The sequence below is a fragment of the Rhineura floridana genome, chromosome 2, assembly GCF_030035675.1.
Source record: "Rhineura floridana isolate rRhiFlo1 chromosome 2, rRhiFlo1.hap2, whole genome shotgun sequence".
Classification (NCBI taxonomy): Eukaryota; Metazoa; Chordata; class Lepidosauria; order Squamata; family Rhineuridae; genus Rhineura; species Rhineura floridana.
Window position 1 is genome coordinate 88442445 of NC_084481.1, and position 21628 is coordinate 88464072.

At 41.1% G+C, this 21628-nt stretch overlaps 1 protein-coding gene across 4 annotated transcripts in view; it reads right to left on the minus strand.

The window, feature by feature from the left end:
* Nucleotides 1-21628, minus strand: part of LOC133378195 (cytochrome P450 27C1) — a 59550-nt gene that overhangs the window by 12516 nt on the left and 25406 nt on the right. For all 4 annotated transcript variants that reach the window (XR_009760912.1, XM_061612976.1, XM_061612977.1 and 1 more), the window contains exons 3-5: nucleotides 20451-20650; nucleotides 14828-15037; nucleotides 13731-13894 (exon numbers count right to left, since the gene is read on the minus strand). Coding sequence is in view for 3 of the 4 variants with exons in the window: in XM_061612976.1 (XP_061468960.1) it covers nucleotides 13731-13894; nucleotides 14828-15037; nucleotides 20451-20650 (574 nt within the window). In the remaining variant the exon portion in view is untranslated. The remainder of the gene's footprint in view (nucleotides 1-13730; nucleotides 13895-14827; nucleotides 15038-20450; nucleotides 20651-21628) is intronic.

Consider the following 21628-nt stretch of genomic DNA (forward strand, 5'->3'; position numbering starts at 1 on the left):
ATGATTTCTTAGGCATGCTCAGTAAGAACCAACTGTCAGTGTTCTAAAAGCCAGACTCACAGCTATTTGGCTTGGCTAATCAGGGGGCCATTCCCACACCAGACATTTACTTCATTTTAAACAGTCATGGCATCCCCCAAAGTAACCTGGGGAGTGCACGCAATGCCTCCCTTCAACTAAGATGGCGGCAGGGGCATCAGCCCCTTAGGGAAGCCTCACCCGCCATCTTCATTGCACACACAGCATTCACTGCAACAGGAGAGGTAGGTGGGGCATGCTGGTGGATGTTGCAGGCCTGTGCAGTTGTATGGGGGGGTGCCTGGGAGCTCCATCTCTGTGATCCATGGCAGGGTTGGGAGCAGATGCTGCCGCAGATCACGGAACGGGAGCACTACCCTCCCACCCTAAGGAGAGGCCCCTTTCGGTGGTCAGCCCTGTTATTATGCTTGAACCACTCCACCCTAAAGAAGGGTGGGCATGGTCAATTAAAAACATATAGAAATTTGCTAGGATTTATTTCATCTCCCACTGTTTTGTCTTGTGCAAACTGAGACACTCCTCATGTCCATTCAGTGCCATTATTCCACAATTGGTTTTGGAGTTTTTAAGTGTAAATTATGGAAAGTGTTGCTCTACTTCACATATTCACAGAAACAGAAGCAAAAGAAAATAATTTACCATAGGAAACTTCACTAAAATTGCAAAGTAAATCAAGCATATTTAACCTGAATATATGAACTATATCAACTGTCTTAATATTGTTGCTTTCTCCCTGCTAAAACAAGATCAGCACAGCATATGTCTTGTTTCTGTTATTTGGGCTGATTACAGGTGTTGACACCACTCACCATATTCTCACAGGCATACACAGCTACACAGGAATCGACGTAGGAAGCTATACAGGAAGTGGATTGGACTATGAAAGACCAACCCAAATTGTGTTTGCATTTTTACAAATTTGTGGGGCAGTACAATATCTCAGAGAGGAGTTCAGGTCTCCTGCTCCCCTGATGCATTCACTATGTTGTTGTTATATGCCTTCAAGTCAATTACGACTTATGAATCAGTGACCTCCAATAGCATCTGTTATAAACCACCCTGTTCAGATCTTGTAAGTTCAGGTCTGTGGCTTCCTTTATGGAATCAATCCATCTCTTGTTTGGTCTTCCTCTTTTTCCACTCCCTTCTGTTTTTCCCAGCATTATTATCTCTTCTAGTGAATCATGTCTTCTCACTGTGTGTCCAAAGTATGATAACCGTTTAATTTGTTCTAACACCCAATTATTCGTAGTCCATGGTATGCACAAAGCTCTCCTCCAACACCACATTTCAAATTTATTTATTTATTTATTGCATTTGTGTCAGAATTCTTTAATATGTTTTTTAATAATGTTTCTAACCCTTTTAAAAGTTGTTTTTTAAAAATGTTTTTAATGCTGTTTTGTTTTAATGTATTTTAAGACCTGTTTTATGATGTTTTAGAGTGTTTTAGTGCTTTGTTTGCCACCCTAGGCTCCTGCTGGGAGGAAGGGCGGGATACAAAATGAATAAATAAATAAATAAATAATTTGTATACCGCCCCATAGCCGAAGCTCTCTGGGCAGTTTACAACAATTAAAAACATTAAAAACAAATATACAAATTTAAAAACACATTTTAAAAAAGCAATTTAAAAACACATGCTAAAATGTGACTTCCGGGAAGGGTGACTTCGCTTGTGCCTGCTTTTTGAGACGAGCTCTCGTCTCAGAAGAAGCTTTTTCAGCTTAAATCAGTCAGAACGTTCTTTTTGACTGGTGAAGATTCTCTCCCGGGCAGGGAGAGACGTAGAGATTAACCATAAAAGCCTGTTTTTGTTTGGAAGGACTGGATCTCATTAATTTGTGAGAGAAGGTTCAGCCAGCAATGCCGGAGGACGTCCATCAAGCTCTAGCTGAATAAGTGACACGTTTATCTTTTCTTTAAAGAAGAACGGACTTCAACAAGCAAGCATCCTTCTTTCTATTTTTTTTTTTCATTTGGTTTAAATCGTTGCTGCAAAAAGAGATTTGTCAATGAATCAGCTATAAAGATCTTCTGGGTGAGTTAAAAATTTTCTCCTTTATTCACGAAACTAAGGAGGAAAGAAATTGAAAAAGCCTATCTTAGTTTTTATTGCAAAAAGCTGGCCTGGAAGTGCATTCTAAAGATACAAACGGAAGAGGGATTTCTATTTCGAGGAGGGAAAAAAATAAATAAATTTGATTTATGAACTTTGGAGCATTATATGTTTGGGATTATTTTCTTTTTGGTCTATTTCATTTTGACGAATCTACTTGTTCATGACGCCACTAACTCTTTTGAAGCTGGGAACTAAATCTGTTTTGTATTCCTGAACATAAGAGATAAGGCAGGCTGTACTGTCTACACTGTGATTTCATCGAGCCTGGAATATTAACCCAATTGTGACTGAAATAATTTTTGTTTTTGTGGTTTTAAAAATGGCAATCAGGAAAGTGGCTGAGACCATGGAAGAAATTATGTTCCAGAAAATAATGGATGAGATTGAGATAACGAAACAAACCCTGAGACAGGGTAGACAGGAGATGAAAAATGAATTTAGCAAAATGACGCAAGAGTTTAAAGAAATAGTGGATTCTGTGAGAGAGGAGATTGTTGAGATTAGAGATGAGAAAAGAAAAATTAAAGGGAAGATACAAGCTCTGGAGATTGGAACAAATGTAGAATTGGAAAAAGATCTGGAGTTTATGGATACTAGAAATAAAGTTTATTGTTTGGAACTTAACGTTGTCTCTGAAGAAATTAATGAAGATAATAGAGATAAAGTTATCAATGTCTTGGATAATTGTTTGGACTGGAATGATGTGATGGAGCTTGATATAGAAAAAATCTATGGAATTGACTACAGATATGTGACAATGGAAAAATTCTTAAGAGATGAGCCAGTGCATTTTGTAAAAAAGAAGAACAGAGATATGACTTTACAACAATATCTCAGCAACATATTCAGAATCGATGGCAAGAAAAGATTTGTGATAAAGGAAATTCCCATCAGACTCTTATTATATGACTATGGCTATGACAGCAAGATTAATATGGGATACTGATAATGAAAGAATGGATACTGAAAATACTGGACTGAACAGGACTATTGAAGATGGAAGATGGAATCAATATTGATATTGGAAGAATGGCTATTGAAAGCATTGGATCAAACTGGTTTGACGAGATGGATTAATCTATATGTTTATTTGGACTATGACTATGATAACAAGATTATTATGGGATACTGATAATGGAAGAATGGCTACTGAAATTATTGGACTTAATAGGATTATTGATAATTGAAGAATGGTTACTGAAATTATTGGACTTAACAGGATTATTGAAGATGGAAGATGGAATTAACATTGATAATGGAAAAATGGCTATTGAAATTATTGGACCTAACAGATTTGAATGAGATGGATTAATCGACATGTTTATTTGGAGAAAAATTGAAAGATATATCTCTCAAGGAACTGAAACCTCTCTTTGACTTTTTGTGGGAAGAATAAAGTAATGTTTATGAGATTTGATGATTACTGGAGGAAAGTGATTTTATAACATAATTTAGGAGACAGGATTGTTATATATTGTAGACTTATAACTGATCTGCGATAAATTGGAAGTCAACATTTTATTTTATTGTTTAATAATTTTTGTTTTGTTTTGTTTTTTGTCTTTAAAATTTTGAATAAAAATTAATGGAAAAAAAAACACATGCTAAAATGCCTGGGAAAAGAGGAAAGTCTTGACCTGGCACCGAAAAGATAAGTATTGGCGCCAGGCACACCTCATAAATAAAAATCATTCCATAATTTGGGGGCCACCACTGAGAAGGCCCTCTGCCTTGTTGCCAGCCTCCAAGCTTCCCTAGGTGTAGGCACCCGGAGGAGGGCCTTGGATGTTGAGCCTAGTGTATGGGTGGGTTCGTGTCAGGAAAGGTGTGGTCCCAAGCCATGTAAGGCTTTATAAGTTAAAACCAGCACCTTGAATCAAGCTCGGAAACATACAGGCAGCCAATGCAAGCGAGCCAGAATTGCTTTTATATGTTTGAACCATCTGGTCCCTGTTACCAATCTGGCCACTGCATTTTGCACAAGCTGCAGTTTCTGAACCATCTTCAAAGGCAGCCCCATGTAGAGCTCATTGAAGTAATCTAACTTGGAGGTTACCAGAGCATGGACAACTGAAGCCAGGTTATCTCTGTCCAGATAGGGGCGTAGCTGGCCCATCAACCGAAGTTGGTAGAAGCCACTCTGTGCCACCAAGGCTACCTGAGCCTCAAGTAACAGAGATGGTTCTAGGAGAACCCCCAAGCTATGAAGTGGGAGTGCAACCCCATCCAGGACAGGTTGGACATCCACCACCCAGTCAGAAGCACCACCCACTAGCAGCATCTCAGTCTTGTCTGGATTGAGCCTCAATTTATTAGCCCTCATCCAGTCCATTGTCGCAGCCAGGCACCGGTTCAGCACATTGACAGCCTCACCTGAAGAAGATGAAAAGGAAAAATAGAGCTATGTGTCATCAGCATACTGATGGCAGCTCACTCCAAAGCTCCAGATGACCGCACCCAACGGTTTCATGTACATGTTGAACAGCATGGGGGACAGAACTGACCCCTGTGGAACCCCATATTGGAGAGTCCAGGGTGCCAAGCAATGTTCCCCAAGCACCACCTTCTGGAGCCGACCCACCAAGTAGGAGCGGAACCACCACCATGCAGTACCTCCCACTCCCAATTCAGCCAGTCTTTCAGAAGCATACCATGGTCGATGGTATGGAAAGCCGCTGACAGATCAAGGAGAATCAACAGAGTCACCCTCCCCCTGCCTCTCTCCCGACAGAGGTCATCATACAGGGCGACCAAGGCAGCTTCCGTGCCAAATGAAATGGACCCAGATCCACCACTTGTTCAAGGACCTTACCCAGGAATGGAACATTTGCTACCGGCCTATAGTTATTAAGATTTTCTGGGTCCAGGGAGGGTCTCTTCAGGAGTGGTTTCACTACTGCCTCTTTCAGGCAGCCATGGACCACCCCCTCTCGCAGAGAGGCATTAATCACTTCCCTGGCCTAGCTGGCTGTCCCATCCCTGGTAGCTTTTATTAGCCAAGAAGGGCAAGGATCCAGCACAGAAGTGGTTGCACGAACCTGTCCAAGCACCCTGTCAACGTCCTCAAGTTGTACCAACTGAAACTCATCCAAGAAATCGGGACAAGGCTGTGCTCTGGATACCCTGCTTGATTCACCTGCTATAACACTGGAGTCTAAGTCCTGGCGGACTTAATTACAGCAGGCCTCAGATGGTTCTACCATGTCCTTGGGGCCAGTGTGTAATAGCCCCCAGACAATTCTGAAGAGCTCCGCTGGGCGGCAGATTGATGATTTGATAGTGGCAGCAAAATATTGTTGTTTTTTCCTGCCCTCACTGCCCCTAAACACAGCTTACCATAGGCACTTACCAGTGTGTAATTGCATCCACTAGGAGTTTGTCTCCATCTGCACTCAAGCCGTCTCCTATATTGTTTCATCGCTCTCAGCTGTGGGATATACCGTGGAGCTGTACTACACAGGAGAGGGCGCTCAGGAGCAATCATGTCAACCGCCCGGGTCATTTCTGTATTACACAGTTCAACCGGGGTTTCGACAGGAGCGCCAGCCCTATCAGCCGGAAAACTCCCCAGAGCTCTTTGGAAACCATCCGGATCCATTATTCTCTGGGGGTGGACCAACTTAATAGGTCCCCACCCTAGCAGAGGGGAAAAGCCGCTGTAAGTCTAAACTTCAGCAAGCAGTGATCTGTCCATGACAGAGGGACTGATGTATGGCCCCCACATTCAGATCACCACCTCCATGTCCAGTTGCAAAAACCAAGTCTAGAGTATGCCCTGCTATATGTGTTGGGCCAATAGCATATTGGGACAGTCCCATGGTTGTCATGGAGACCATGAAATCCTGAGCCGCCCTGGATAAGGGAGCCTCGACATGGATGTTGACATCCCCCAGAACCAACAGTCTGGGGGATCTCAACAGTATACCCGAGACCACCTCCGTCAGCTCAGCTAGGGAGTTTGTTGGGCAGCGGGGTGGGCGGTACACCAACAGAATCCACAGTCTGTCCCACTGACCCAACACAAGGTGCAAACACTCCAGACCAGTAGTCACATGGACAGGGTGCTTGCAGAGGGAGATTCAGCTCCTACAGACCACAACAACCCCCCTCCCTGACCCTCAGGTCTACCCTGATGCTGAACAAGGTACCCTGGCGGACATAGCTGGGAGAGACTGACTCCTCCCTGCTCACCCACTCAGGTCTTGGTTATACATGCCAGATCGGCTGCCTCATCCACAATTAAATCATGAATGAGGGAGTTCTTATTACTGGGCAGTGTTCCCCTTACCTGGCAAGTCCTCCTCACAATGCCATATCTCCCTCTACCTGTCACTACACTAATTGGTACTCCCTCAAGTCTCCCCACTTGGCTCCAAGTCCTCTCTCCCAGGTACACAACTCAAGACCCACAAAAAGCCAGGCAATCTGCAAAGCAGGAGCCACCTCAGCCAGGGAAGGGACAGGTGGATGATATCAGCAACAGCTGGCTGAGTACCTTGGGGGCCTGGTCCTGCAAACCGTGGCACCTGCAGAGCAGAAGTCCAACAGGGAGAGGGCAGTGGTGGTAGCCAAGCAGCAGCAGCAAGCAAGCAAGCAGGTAGACAGCAGCAGGAAACGGCTCTCTTTCTTCCCTGGGTGATGGTTGATTTTTGTCTTAGCCACTTTTTTTACTGTCCAACTTTCACATCCATACAAAAAGATTGGGAATACCATGGTCTGAATGATCCTGACTTTAGTGTTCAGTGATACATCTTTGCATTTGAGGACATTTTCTAGCTCTCTCATAGCTGCCCTCCCCAGTCCTAGCCTTCTTCTGATTTCTTGACTATTGTCTCTATTTTGGTTAATGACTGTGCCAAGGTATTGATAATCCTTGACAAGTTCAATGTCCTCATTGTCAACTTTAAAGTTACATAAATTGTCTGTTGTCATCACTTCAGTCTTCTTGACATTCAGCTGTAGTCCTGCTTTTGTGCTTTCCTCTTTAACTTTCATCAGCATTCGTTTCAATCATTACTGGTTTCTGCTAGTAGTATGGTATCGTCTGCATATCTTAAATTATTGATATTTCTCCCTCCAATTTTCACACCTCCTTCATCTTGGTCCAATCCCACTTTCCATATGATATGTTCTGTGTGTAGTTAAACAAATAGGGCAATAAAGTCTTGCACCTTTTCCAGTCGGGAACCAAACGTTTCACCATATTCCGTCCTCATATAGTAGCTTCTTGTCCAGAGTATAAGTTGCACATCAGGACAATCAGATGCTATGGCACCCCCATTTCTTTTAAAGCATTCCATAGTTTTTCATGATCTACACAATCAAAGGCGTTTCTGTAACATATAAAACACAGGGTGATTTCCTTCTGAAATTCCTTGGTCTGTTCCATTATCCAACGTAAGTTTGCAATATGATCTCTGGTGCCTCTTCCCTTTCTAAATCTAGCTTGGACATCTGGCATTTTTTACTCCACATATGGTAAGAGCCTTTGTTGTAGAATCTTGAGCATTACTTTACTTGCATGGGATATCAAGGCAATAGTTGGATAATTACTGCATTCCCTGGGATCCCCTTTCTTTGGAATTGGGATGTATATCCAGTCATTGTTTTATTTTCCATATTTGTTAACAAATTTTTGTCAAAATTTGGACAGATTCAGCCTCAGTAGCTTGTAGCAACTCTATTGGTATGCCATTTGTTCCTGGTGATTTCTTTCTTCCAAATATTTTAAGAGCAGCTTTTACCTCACACTCTAAATTTTCTGGTTCTTCATCATATGGTTCCTCCATGAATGAATCTGTCATCTTTGCATCGCTTTTATAGAGTTCTTCAGTGTATTGCTTCCATCTTCCTTTTATTTCATCTTGGTCAGTCAGTGTGTTCCCCTTTTGATTATTCAACATCTCTACTCTTGGTTTAAATTTCCCTTTCATTTCTCTAATCTTTTGGAACAGGGCTCTTGTTCTTCCCTTTTTGTTGTCCTCCTCTATTTCTATACAATAACTATTGTAATAGTTTTCTTTGTCCCTACGTACTAGTCGTTGTATTGTGTTTCTATCTCCTTTTGCTTTTGCTTTCCTTCTCTTTTTAACCATTTTAACTGAGTTTCCTCAGTCATCCATTGAGGTCTTTCTTTTTGACTAGATGTATTGTCTTTTTGGATTCTTCCATGATAATGTCTCTGACTTCAGTTCTTAGTTCTTCTGGTTATCTGTCAACCAAGTTTAAAGCCTCAAACCTGTTCCTTATTTGATATTTATATTCTTCTGGGAAGTTATTTAAATTGTATTTTGGCATTATGATTGCTTTGTTGTTGTTCTTTAGCTTTACTCTGATTTTTGATATGACCAGTTCATGATCTGTACTGCAGTCTGTTCCTGGTCTTGCGTTCGCAGAAGGTATGGAACTTCTCCATCTTCTGCTACCAATTATATAATCAATTTGATTCCTATATTGACCATTTGGTGATTTCGATGTGTACAGTCATCTTTTTGGTTGCTCAAAAAATGTGTTTGCAAGAAACAAATAATTGGCTTCACAGAATTCAGTAAGTCTTTCTTCTGCGCTATTTCTAACTTCTAAGCCCCATTTCCCCACAATTCCTAGTTCTTCTCTGTTCCCTACTTTTGCATTCCAGTCCCCCATGATTATCAGCACATCTTGTTTTGGTGTGTGGTCAATTCCTTTCTATACTTCTATGTAAAATATTTCCAATTCCTCTTCTTGTGCATTTGCCATTGGAGCATAGACTTGGATGATGCTTATGTTAATCAGTTTTCCTTTAAATCTCACTGATGTAACTCACTCAGGCTTTGCATTATAGCTCCTAATTGCTTTTGCTACATCACTTCTCACTATTAAAGCAACCCCGTTTCTTCTTCTTTTCTCATTTCCTGCATTCACTTTAGTTCACTAAAGCATTCATTATAGCTGCCCAATATTCCCACTTTTAAAAGTTTCATAGAAATATCTGTTTGCTATAAGGACATTCTTAAACCGCAAGGGTTTTTGCCTATTAGTGAATATCTTCCAACTGACTGTCGCTTGTGCATAAGACAAATAATTCTGTTAGGAAGATAGCAGAATGTATGGGTGTTGGGGAAGAGTAAGTAAGATTGCAAGAGTATTATCCTTTGTTTTTAAGAGGGAAGTGCCAAGCCTGGCATGGGACAGGTAAATTCAAATCAAATCCTCCCTCCTAATCAGAACCACACCCTTGGTAATGCTGAGGTTTTATGTAAAACAAACACAGTGACACTTTGTTCTATAAGAGGCTGTAGACCCTGGGAAAAATTATTTGGGGGCCAGAGCCAATGGAGGTCAGAGCTGGAGCCAATGACAGGTGGAACCAGAACCAAAAGCGAGCAAAGCACCTACACTTTGGAACTCCATGCCCACTGAAATTGAGCAGGTGACTTTGCTGTACTCTTTCTGTAGTCTGCTAAAAACATTTTTTTCTGGCATGTCTATCCAGACATGCAGAAGTTGACATATATTTTAGTCTTCTTTTTTTGCTTAACTGTTGATTTTAATTACATTTTGAATTTTTAATGGCTGTTTTTAACTTTACCTATAATTGACATTTATAATGTTTTATTTTTTGTAAACCTTTTAAAGGTTTTATTTACAATCAAGTGGTATAAATGTTGTTAAATAAATTAAATGGATAAATATAACGTTAAAATATTTTAACATATATGAAAAATTCTTATTATCATAAATACTAAATATTTAAATAGATACAGTTAAATTGTAACTCCATATTGTGGCTAAGGTGGCCAGATGAAAAAAGAGGACAGGGGTCCTGAACCTGGAATAGTTGCATAGAAGAGGGAATGACAAGCTGTTGAAATTTCTTCTACAACTCATATAGATGCAGGAGCCCAGTCCTCTTTTCCACCTTTCTACCTTAGCTGCAACCAATCTGTACAGTTGCGCAAGGAAAAACCTAGACCTAAAGTTTAGTCAGAGGAAGGAACATTTGTTGCAAATTACAAAATAATCCTGGAGACATGGCTTTTATTTTGATGCCAGGTGATTTTTGTTCACCCTTTATCTTTTTAAAGGTAGTTTAATCTGAGCTGCTAATTGTTTTATTTTTCTGCTGCTAGAAATAAATGGGGTTTTTCTAGGCTGCATTTTATTGTTGCTTTCAATCTTAATATTATATCACCACTTAACTACTGGTGATCTGTAAGCCATCAAGAAACCATATGTTGAAGTGTGGCCATACAAATATGGTAAATAAAGAAACAAATGTAAATTGTCTACATAAGTTGGAACATATTGGTCCAGTTCCTACACAATGCCAAGACAAACCATGGCTTAGCATGAGCAAATGGATTCCCGGAGAGAAGATTGCTTCTGCCTTGCTCCTCCTCCAGTCCTGCTGCTGCTAACTAAGCCATAGTTTGCCTTATTTCATTTCCAAACTCTGGCACTTGGTTTATGTCCCCAGTCAAACCATGAGCAGTAAATAAGAACAAACCTTGTCTACAGCATGTGGTTTGTCTGGAGCAAGATAATCAATGAGCATGGATTCAGACTTAAAACTAAGGCAAACCATGACTTACAACACATCAGCAGGGCCAGAGGGGAGCAAAATGACTATGATCTCCTCTCAGGGGACCTACACATTTACTCATTTGTGCTATGCCATGGCTTGGCATTACATGTGAAATGGGTCAAACTATGAGAGACAGCATATTATACTACTGTCTCCCTCCTAAATGTTACATATAAAGGTATGAATGTAGTCAAATGCTAATATAGGTGATAGTAGTTAGCTTTCAGTAGTCTTCCCTTACTGTCCCTTGCCTGTATTATAAATGACACTACACATTACTGAAAGTAAAAGAAACTTAGCATTTTTTGATCTCTTCCTGAATGTGCATTTCTCCTAATGCAGCAGCTCCCAAACTTTTTACCCCACAGGCTGCTTGAAAATTGCTGAGGGTCTTGCCGGACCACTTAATGATTTTTCTGCCTGTTGCAGTCTTTGCAATTCACTGTCGACAACCTGAAGGGAGCTGATGGACCATAGTTTGGGGACTATGTCAGCACTGGTTAGGCCTCATCTTGAATACTGCGTCCAGTTCTGGTCTCCGCACTTCAAGAAGGATGCAGACAAACTGGAATGGGTTCAGAGGAGGGCAACAAAGATGATCAGGGGACTGGAAACAAAGCCCTATGAGGAGAGACTGAAAGAACTGGGCATGTTTAGCCTGGAGAAGAGAAGACTGAGGGGAGATATGACAGCACTTTTCAAGTACATGAAAGGTTGTCACATAGAGGAGGGCCAGGATCTCTTCTCGATCGTCCCAGAGTGCAGGACACGGGATAATGGGCTCAAGTTGTAGGAAGCCAGATTTCAACTGGACATCACGAAAAACTTCCTAACTGTTAGAGTCATACGACAATGGAACCAATTACCTAGGAAGGTGGTGGGCTCTGCAACACTGGAGGCATTCAAGAGGCAGCTGGACAGCCATCTGTCGGGAATGCTTTGATTTGGATTCCTGCATTGATCAGGGGGTTGGACTCGATGGCCTTGTAGGCCCTTTCCAACTCTACTATTCTATGATTCTATGATATGACCATTGCCCTAATGTATATAATGAAATTAATAACTTTATTTCTCCTTTACTACCACAAATATGGATTATATGAAATTGTGCATGCTAGATTTTGGGGTAAAGTTGATTATGATATTTCATTCCTCCACCACCCCACACACACCAGAGTAAAAATCTGGACATCCTGCCCTTAGTCCCTCATTTCATCTATTTTCAGTTTGTTCTACATTATTGTCTTTCTAATAAGCTCAGCTCTGGACTGTTTCTTTCTGTAGAGTCTGGGAGCTAGCTACATAAGAAGTTGCTGTGATCTAAACAGTGTCTCCTCTCAGGTTCCCAGCTCCTTCACATCCTCTTCAAAACTGGCACTGTGCTAAAATATCTGAAGTGCTTTGAAGCCCAGTAACAGCTGCCCTATTCTGCTCAAAGTCTTTAACAATCCTTTTCTGTGCCTACAGTTTTAACATTCATCATAGCACTGGGCAGCCAGGTCTTATTTAAACACTGTATCTCGCATAATAAGAGGTATGAAAAACTGATTACTGCCAGCTACAGAGGGACATATAAATTAAGACAAGGGCTCTGATAACATGAAACATTGCCAGTTCAGATTCTTTAAAAAGCTTGCTTCAAGTCTAAAAGTAGAAATGCTCAGAGTTTTTAATCATTTTTTTTGTTTTCCTACAATCAAGCAGTATATTTTGTTAAATTAATAAATAAAATGTATGTTGAAAAATTTGATGCTTTTAGTATCCTTTAAGGAAACAAAACGTTCCTGAGAAGCATCAGCTTCCATAGAACTTAAGGAATACATACTTGACACACAAGTAATGTCTTCATTTTATTCTATAGCCCCCAATTTAACCTTTTCTCTAAAATTAGGGTATACTTTATTCAAATACCAGGTGTGGAATTCATCTTCATTAAAGGAAATTTGTCAAATTAAATTTTTATCATATTTGATCATATTTATCATATTGAAATTATTGGAATTTATCATATTGGAAGACGTTTAGAATTCAAATCTCTAATATACATATCACTGTGAGGCAAAATAAAGTCGTCTCACCCTTACCTGACGGCATCAAATACCATTGTCTCTCTTATTACCTGACAACCCCCTCCTTTGTCTTGCTACTTTTGCCTTGCCATCTTTCTTAGAGAAACTCTGTTAATGTTGTTTGCTTCACAGATGTGTAGGAAGAGGCAGACTGATTTGCTGGTCCTCAAACCTGAGCTATAACCTTATAGAATTTACATCTAATTCTGGCATTTATTCACATATCTGATGGTAAGTCCTATATTGGGGAACAATCCAGCAGTGGATGACATGGTGGTGCTCCATCACTCACCTGACCTCCATCTGGCTGGGACAGAGGGAGGTAGGGCATGGCAGCAGCAAGATCGATGCAGTGCAAACACACCAGCAGAAGTACCAGATCTACTCCGCTAGCACATTTGAACCACGCAATTGTTACCACCATCGCACCCCTCCCCCTCTCTAACCCAATATGTCGCAGTAACTCAGATGGACAGAGGTCAGGTGAATGGTGCAGCCCCATCATGCTGTCTGCTAATGGAACAATCCACATAGTGCCAAATATATATTCAATAGGAAGGAAAACAACTGCTGCAAGAAGTCCATCTTTATTTCCTCTTGTCTGCCTAAAGCAGGTTTTGTCTTGCAGGTTCCAGGAGATCCTGTATTGAGATAAATGGTCCTGACAGGGACAGCCCTGCCATGAACTAAGGTGAGCCTCTAGGCTCAGGCAACACATTGGGAGGATGAACCTGAGGCCTGTTCCCATTGCCACCCTGGATTGGAACTCAGGGACAAAGTAGAATCTAAAACAGTCCCAATTCTCATTCTCTCTTTTTTTCCCTTCCTTTGTCTCTCTCATATGAAGCTAAGAAATTTAAGGAGTGTCCACTGAACAACAATAACAATTATACTACTCATGTAACACTAATAATAATAGTAGTAGTAAACTTACTGTATCTACTCCTGCCAAAAGCATTTCAGTCATATTGGCATAGATTTCCTCCACTGTAAGCTCTTTATTATTAAGCAAAGTTGTGAGAAGTCCGCCATTTACCTCTTTTCCTTGGTCTAAAAGGGACTTTATGTCATATAATTTATTATCAACATGAATTTGACCTTTGTGAGTAAAAGAAGGGAAAAGAATATTTTTGTCAATCAATGAAATTTCATTTCTCATGCTGTTATTTCTTATTTGTAATTTGGTGACTGCAAACCAACATGGAACCTTCAGTACAAATTTAGAATATTGTTGTTGTTTGCAAGACAAACTCACTATACAATCACAGTCTCAGTTGAAATGCTTGTTAAAAACAAGTATTCATTATTGTTTTCCCTACAGGTCCCAAGCTCCAGCAGCAGATGCCATGGTAGGGCTGTGCCGCTCACCTTACCCCTGTCCAGCTGATCCACTGCACCATACCAGGACGGAGAGAAGGAGGGATGTGGCAATGGTGAGGCTGGCATGGTGCAAATGCACTGGCAGCAGCAACAGATTGGTTCTGCTAGCACATTTGTACCAACCTCACCACCACACCCCTCCCCTTTCTAATCCATCACATGATAAGGAAGAGAGAGGACAAGCATGCTCCTATTTATAGATGGTGATGAGGACTGCATCGGGGCGGAGCTAGCATGCTTATCCTTTCTGTCTTGGACACTGTTCTAATTCTGTAAGGGATTAGAACACCCAAATAGAGCTTTCTTAGTCTAAATGAACTGATCCTAACTTTTTTTCAGCTGCAAGTAAGAACTTACATCAGGATGTATTGTTACACCAATACGTATTTTTACAACTGGGTGTATTACTTCATTTATTTTTCAACGTTCTCCCTGCACAGTTAATTTAGCAAACCTTAGCTTTTCCTAATCAGAGCCAGTATTCCATATCAGATTTTTCCTACAGCACTACTTTAAAGAAGCCTTTTAATAAGTCATACTCAGGACTGTCTTTCTGTGGCTGACATTTATTGAGGAAAAGAAAAACAAATACCATCCAAATAATGGCAAACTTACCATACCAATATCTATATATATATATTTAAAACTTACTAAATTTGAAGAGTCCGTCCCATGATCTACAGAATTCTCTCCAAGGTTTTGGAATAATTGGGCGAAGCCATTTGGGAATAGCTCCTGCATACATGGTAGTTTTGAAACTACTGAACATCAACTCCAAAGCCTCAATGTATTCCACAGTGGTTTGGGGGATGCAGTTTTCCAGGCATCCCAAGCGACACTCATACAGAACAGTTGCCACTCCTATACAGACAAAAATAACTCAGAGTTTATTCTCTTCCTTTCCAAAGTAATTCAAAATACAGAACTAAAGCAAAAGAAGAGAAAGGAACAATTCCCACATTCCAGTTGCAGTTCTGCGCACATATTTGTGAGTAAGCTCCATTGCCTCACCACACAGCTTGCATGGCTATAATCTTCTCTACGTTTACACACAACAATTTTTGGCATAAAGCAGGGTACAGGTTGGGCCCTGGCCGAGGGCCCCAGTGGCCCAGAGGGGCCCTTCCATAAAATGGGAGTGTGGAGCTCCTGTTCTATGATCCATACCAGCTTCAGGTTGTGGGACCCAGCAGGGCATGTACACTGACATGGGAGGTAGGTGGGGCAAGCAGGCCTATTTAAGTTCTGCACCACCTACATCAAGAGTAGAGTTGCCAGGTCAGAAGCATCCCAAAACCTGAGATGTCACAGGGAGGGCCCTAGTGATGTCACGGGGCAGGCCCTACTGATGTCACGGGGTGGGCCCAAGTGAAGTCATTAAGCATGATACATTAAGTATCAACCACAGTTGCTTGGAGCATACCAGTCAAAAAAATGAATGTCTTTCCTGTCCAAAACACCTTATTCTCAACTTCTGTGCAAGAACCCAGTAAATCCTTTGCAAATTTCAAGAGATGGAAACACAGGGATATTGGGAGGGGTGTGTGGAGACAGATAGACAGAGAGAGAGAGAGAGAGGTTCTCTAAAGGACAGATCTGTCCTTTTTATGTACTAAATGAACATTAACTAGCACCACTAAATAATATTAATTAATGAATTATTTAAATCACTCATTGCATCTTAGAGGAGTACAGGAGCATGAAGTATGGTCTATCTAGATAATAAATCCAATATCTTGCATAAATACCTAGAAGTTCACATTTGATGAAGATCAAAGTACTGCAGGGATTATTTTAGGTAACTGATAATCCTTAGGAGAAATAGTTCTTGCACTATACACACCACAGTGTACATTCCCATTACCCTCTGCTTAAGTCAATAACATTTTTCTAAATCCTGTGATGTTAAAATCTAAAGCTCTCCTATAAAATTTTACTACATCTTATAAATGATATATTATAGATTAATTACAGAACTTCTGAAATATCTTTTCCTTATGCTGTAAAGCACTGGTAGTCTCATTTAAAAATCCTTCCACTTTTTACATTTTCTAGGTTTATTCACTCTCTCACACATGCTTCTTATTTTAAAATGTGTTGTCCTGGAGTACTCCAAGCACTAGAGGCCTAAACCCAAGTATGGAATACACCTCTTCTAGTCTAGCACTCGAAAGCACACCAGGGCAGTTGTTCCACAGAGTCTACAAACTTTTAATAATTATAATGTGCCATGCATTAATTAGTGTGTGGTGTGTGTATCACCAGCGGCATATTAAGACAAAAGAAGGGGCCATGTACCTGAGACTCAGGTGTATGAGGTGCAGTCAATGGGGGGGGGGGCATAGAGAGCTGCTGGCCACCAAGTCAGACCATTGGGTACATCTATCTCTGTACTGCCTACACTGACTGGCAGCAGCTTTCCTGAGTTTCAGGCAGGAAGTCTTCCCAAGCCCCACCTGGAGATGAACCTGGGATCTTCTACATGCAAAGCAGGTGCTCTGCCCACTCAGCCACAGTCCTTCCCCAGGGAGTGCGTGGAGTTCCAGGGGGGAGGAGAGGATGCCACGGGTGGCCCAAGGAATGTTTGAGGGAGGAGGGGAACTGGGGGGAGGGGGGCTCTTTTGGCAGGAGCCTGAACTGAAGTCAGCCTGCAAGAAGGTGTTGCATGAGGGGGTGCCCACCAGCTTTGACCCAAGTGTGCGAGGAGGGGCAGGCAGGCTTCTCTCCTCTGTTTTTTTTGGGGGGGGATGGAGTGGTGGGAGAATATTAGAGGGTGGTTAATCCAGGCAGCGCCCTATCAGTCCTGGGGAGGGAGCAGCACCAGGGATCAAGGGTGGTTCTCTAGTTTTCATGGAGGATGGTGGGTTAAGAACATAAGAAGAGCCCTGCAGTGCTGGATCAGGCCAATGGGGGCTCATCCAGTCCAGCACATCCTCTTCTCACAGTGGCTGCCCAGCTGCCCATTAAGGGAAATCCAAGTAAGCAGGACTGGGGTGCAAGAGCACTCTACTGAGGAGGGGCCATAATGTGAGGTGGTGCTAGTCCTCATTGAGGAGGGAATGCTCCTGAGAGGTGCCTACATTCTTTCCACACGACACACCCAGAGGCAGGTACCGGAAAAGGGGGAAGGGGCCCGTCATTACATGCTTCCTCTTTTCCTTCGTTCCTCCTATTCTGGCCCAGCAGCCCCTTCTCTCAGGGCACAAAGAAGAACAGGAGCAGCCACTGCCTCTGGAGCCCTGCCCCCTTGCTTTGAGCAGCAGCCGCCCTGGCCAATGGGCTGCTCTGTCACCCAGCACCAAGCAGCTCTGACAGTCACGTGCAGGATGAGGAGCCCATTGTGCAGCCACATGACATGTGCGGGGGTGGGGCCAGGCCCCTGGACTGACGGGAGGAACAGGGAGCCAATTCCACCAGGATCCAATTCCACCAGGAGCACGTGGGAGGGGGGACAGGGAGCAAGCAAGACCCACCTGAGGAGCTGAAGGTGTGAGCAGCTGGGCTGCCACGCCAGAAAACCGGAGATCCAGGGACAGAGGGTTGATTTGGCCGTGGGAGCTGGAGAGCACCCCTCAAAGCCGAAGACTCCAGCTGAAAGAAATCTGGTAACCTTAATCAGGAGGAGCATTAGGGAGTATGGTGCCACCGACCTACAACAGGTTGGAGCTAAGGGCCCAGTCATTCCTTGTGCCAGCCTTGTATGTACACACATCATTTATAGATGGTGCAAACTAGGGTTGCCAAGTCTCCGGTTTTCAACCGGAGCCTCCGCTTTTTGAGGGTCTTCTCCAGGTCTCCGGGTGAGTCACCTTAATCTCGGGACTCTTAGCTTTCCTTTTAAAAAAATAAGTGTCTAGGTGGTCTGGTTCAAAAGATATAAACCAAAATGTCAGCCCCCCCCAACTTCTGTTAGTTCCGGCTGCTCTAATCCCTGTCCTTTCAGGTTTTTAACAATACATGAAGTCAGGGTTGTGATTGACAAGATTTGTTGACCCCAGACAATAGCTAAACCCACAGTTTCCTCTTCCTGCTTGTCTCACATCAGGAATCCAGTAAATATATAGCTTTCAGCAGCATAAACAGTACTTTCTCTGTACAGGATTGGGACTTACTTCTGAGTAAACATGCGTAGGATTGCAGTACAACAGAAGATCACACCAGGATCTTGGTAGGCATAAAAGTGTACATGCAGAGTTTTTTAATTACTTGCAAAAAATGGGTTACTGTATATATTCTGTCTTTCAAATAATATTTGAACTGAAGTTTTAAAAAGTGTACATGCTGCAGTGTTATACTTTTCTAATTAAGGAGTCAAACAAGTTTAAATTGTACTGGACTGTTGAAGAGGGCAGTTTATTTGTCTTATTTATAACCTGTTCTGAAAACTTTCCCAATATGAAGCTTTTCTGGGAGTAAAGCTGCAATGCTAATTCCACATATCTGGGAGATAACCCCATTGAATTCTGTAGGGCTTACTTTTGAGTTGACATGGTTAGGATTGTGCTGAAAATCAATGGGACTTTTTACTGAACATAGAAAAGGATTGTGCTGTAAATCTTTTTCTTCTCTTCTGATCGTTTTTTTCTAAGCAGTTAGGCAGGGCTTACTTAGGTGTCACTGCTTTTATTAAGCAGGAACCTAATACTTTTTTTTTTAATGTTCTGCAGTGGCCAACAGGATTTCACAATAAACTATTATATGGAGTGTATGTATTTTTACATCTCCAGTGTGTGTGTATATGGAATATTTCTAACAACCCTGTGAGGTAGGGTTGGAAACCAAGGCAGCTCACAAGAAATAAAGTCATTTAATAACCAATAACCATAAATCAAGTATAAAACAGTTGCAAAACAGCTTAACGAGGCATGATTCTGAATTTTCTATTGGGGAATGAAGTTCCTTATCACTGAATTGCAGTCCTGTGCATGGTTCCCCATCTAAGTAAGCCCCATTGAATACATTGGGACTTGTTTCTGAGTAAACATGCATAAGATTGCACTATAAATATATTTACAGATTGTGTAAATAATAAAGATCTTTGGCATTCGTGCTTATATAAATATTTCTTCATACTATGTTCTGATATGTATCTGATTTCACACTATGGTTGTAAATTATTATTTACAAAGTATTATTTACATTTTAAGTGTGCCCTTCTTGCTTGGGGTGGTCATGGATCCCCTCTGTTGTTTTCACCCTGAGGGGCAGATTAGGCTGAGAGATGGTGCATAGCTCATGGTCACCCAGTAAACTTTGTAGCTTATTTCCATTTAAAATTTAATTAAAATTATTTATATGCAGGCAAAGTTTATGAAGTAATGCAGATCCACCTAATACATTTAAAGCACATCCAACTCACATTTAAAGTGCATGACTTCCCCCAAAGAATCCTGTGAAGTGTAGTTTCCCCCTCACAGTTATAGTTTCCATTATCCTTAAACTACAGTTCCCATGATTCGGTGGTGGGATTTATGTGCTTCAAATGTATGTTGAATGTACTTTAAATGCATGGTGTAGATTTGCCCTAGTATGCTGTGCATTCATTAGTGAATTAAAAAAACCATTTTAAAAGATACTTTTAAAACAGGGCTGAAGCTCAGTGATAGGGCACATGTTTTTGCATGCAAAGTTCCAAAATTCAATCTCTGGAAGAGAGTATTGCTTGGAATCCTGGAAAGCCAATGCTAGTCCATGTCATCAGTACTGAGCTAGATGGTACCTGAATCCACACACAAAGAGAAGCTCTCCGAATAGATGCCACTGATGAAGACATATTTGGCATAGTATTTGAGATCTGTTGTGCATTTTTTACCTTTGCATTTGATATTTCTGTATTTGTACACCTCTGCATTTTATTGCCGTGTTGCCATTGGGAGTCTATGTATATTTTGTCAATAGAGCTAACAATTCATATCACACCCTGTGTAGTAAAGTGCATGTGCATTTGAAATTGGGCATTATTGTGTATTCTGTCAGCTATTAGCCAAGACTATTTTTTCCACTATTCATTTCTATATATTTTTAGAATCATATCATGTCTGATTACACCTTAACTTCATTTGCTTTCTTTATTTGGTCTTTGGTCAAGGATTATTTTCTCCACGTCAGGTTTTTGCATTACTCAAGTTGACAGGTGAAACAAGTTACAGTTGTTGATTATGATTATAACAATGGTAACTACTACTACTACTATTAGCAAAAACAAAAACAACAAGATAATCACATGGTTTTTAACTTCCATTAACTTCTAAGAATGGATGATGATATATCTCACCTTCCATTGAATACTTGAAAAAAAGGCTGTTAACATTTGTCACTGTTTCCCCATCATCTTCTTGATTTCTGAGAATGTGGATTCTCTTAATTAAATCTGCAATAACTTCATTAACTCCTTTTGAGAAAATAGCAACATCTTTGGGTTTTACCATTTTTTGCCTTAGTACACGTCTCATTTTTAGCCAATGTTCCCCTTCTCTGGAAAAAATAACAGTTCAAAATGATCTAAATAATTCTTTCTGTCAATAAGTAAAAGGAGAAAGTGTCTCATTAGAAAGCAGTAAGCAAATGTGTTCCTGGAGGAAGAAGATTTGTGTCATAATTATTTATTCATTTAGATCCAACAAGAAGCAAATACTACATTACCTTACTGACTATATATTACATATTTTACTAAATATATTATTACACATTATGATTTGATATTTTATCAGAGTCATCCTATTCTTGGGCTATGCCACTTAGCAGAAATAGGACTGCTCTTATGTCCCCCTTTCCAGGCAGAACACAAACATGAGGGAAGGGGAATTATGCTGGGTGCGGGTGGGAATAAATCCCATTCCTCTGTGATGCTATCCGAACTAACTCCACCACAGATGCTCTACTTGTGCAATAATTAAAGCTGGTGCATAGGAATTTTGCCAGATGTGTTTGAATTCACAAAGTAAGATGACTTGATAGAATAATAGTATATTCAACAGTTATCCTGATATAGCAAAAGGGGTCTAGGTCATCTCTATTTGGAAATGGTTTCTTCATGCCAACCTTTTCTACTACGAGCAAAAATTGTTGGGGAATTTGCCACAGTGCATCCAGCAACTGGTGGTGAGTAGGGTAGACATGTGTTCCACTTTACAGAAGGCAGTCCTCTATTTGGAGAAGTCCTCTATTTAAAAGGCTGTCTGATACAAGTCTGGTTTAAAGTTAAATACTGTAACTATAAAAAGAGCAGGCACCTTGAGGTTGCCCATCAGCAATTATCATCTGAATAGCAGACTAAGTAGGCAGATAGGTCACTTGGTCTCAGCCTTACAATGTGTGTTAGTGTATTAGCATATGCACATTTTATGTAAATCTGTGTCCTCTTTTGTCCATAAGTGGTCAACATAGTAGTGAGGGGCACACACTTGTCAACCTGTGATATCTGATCAGATCAGCTGTTAGGTCTGTCCTAAC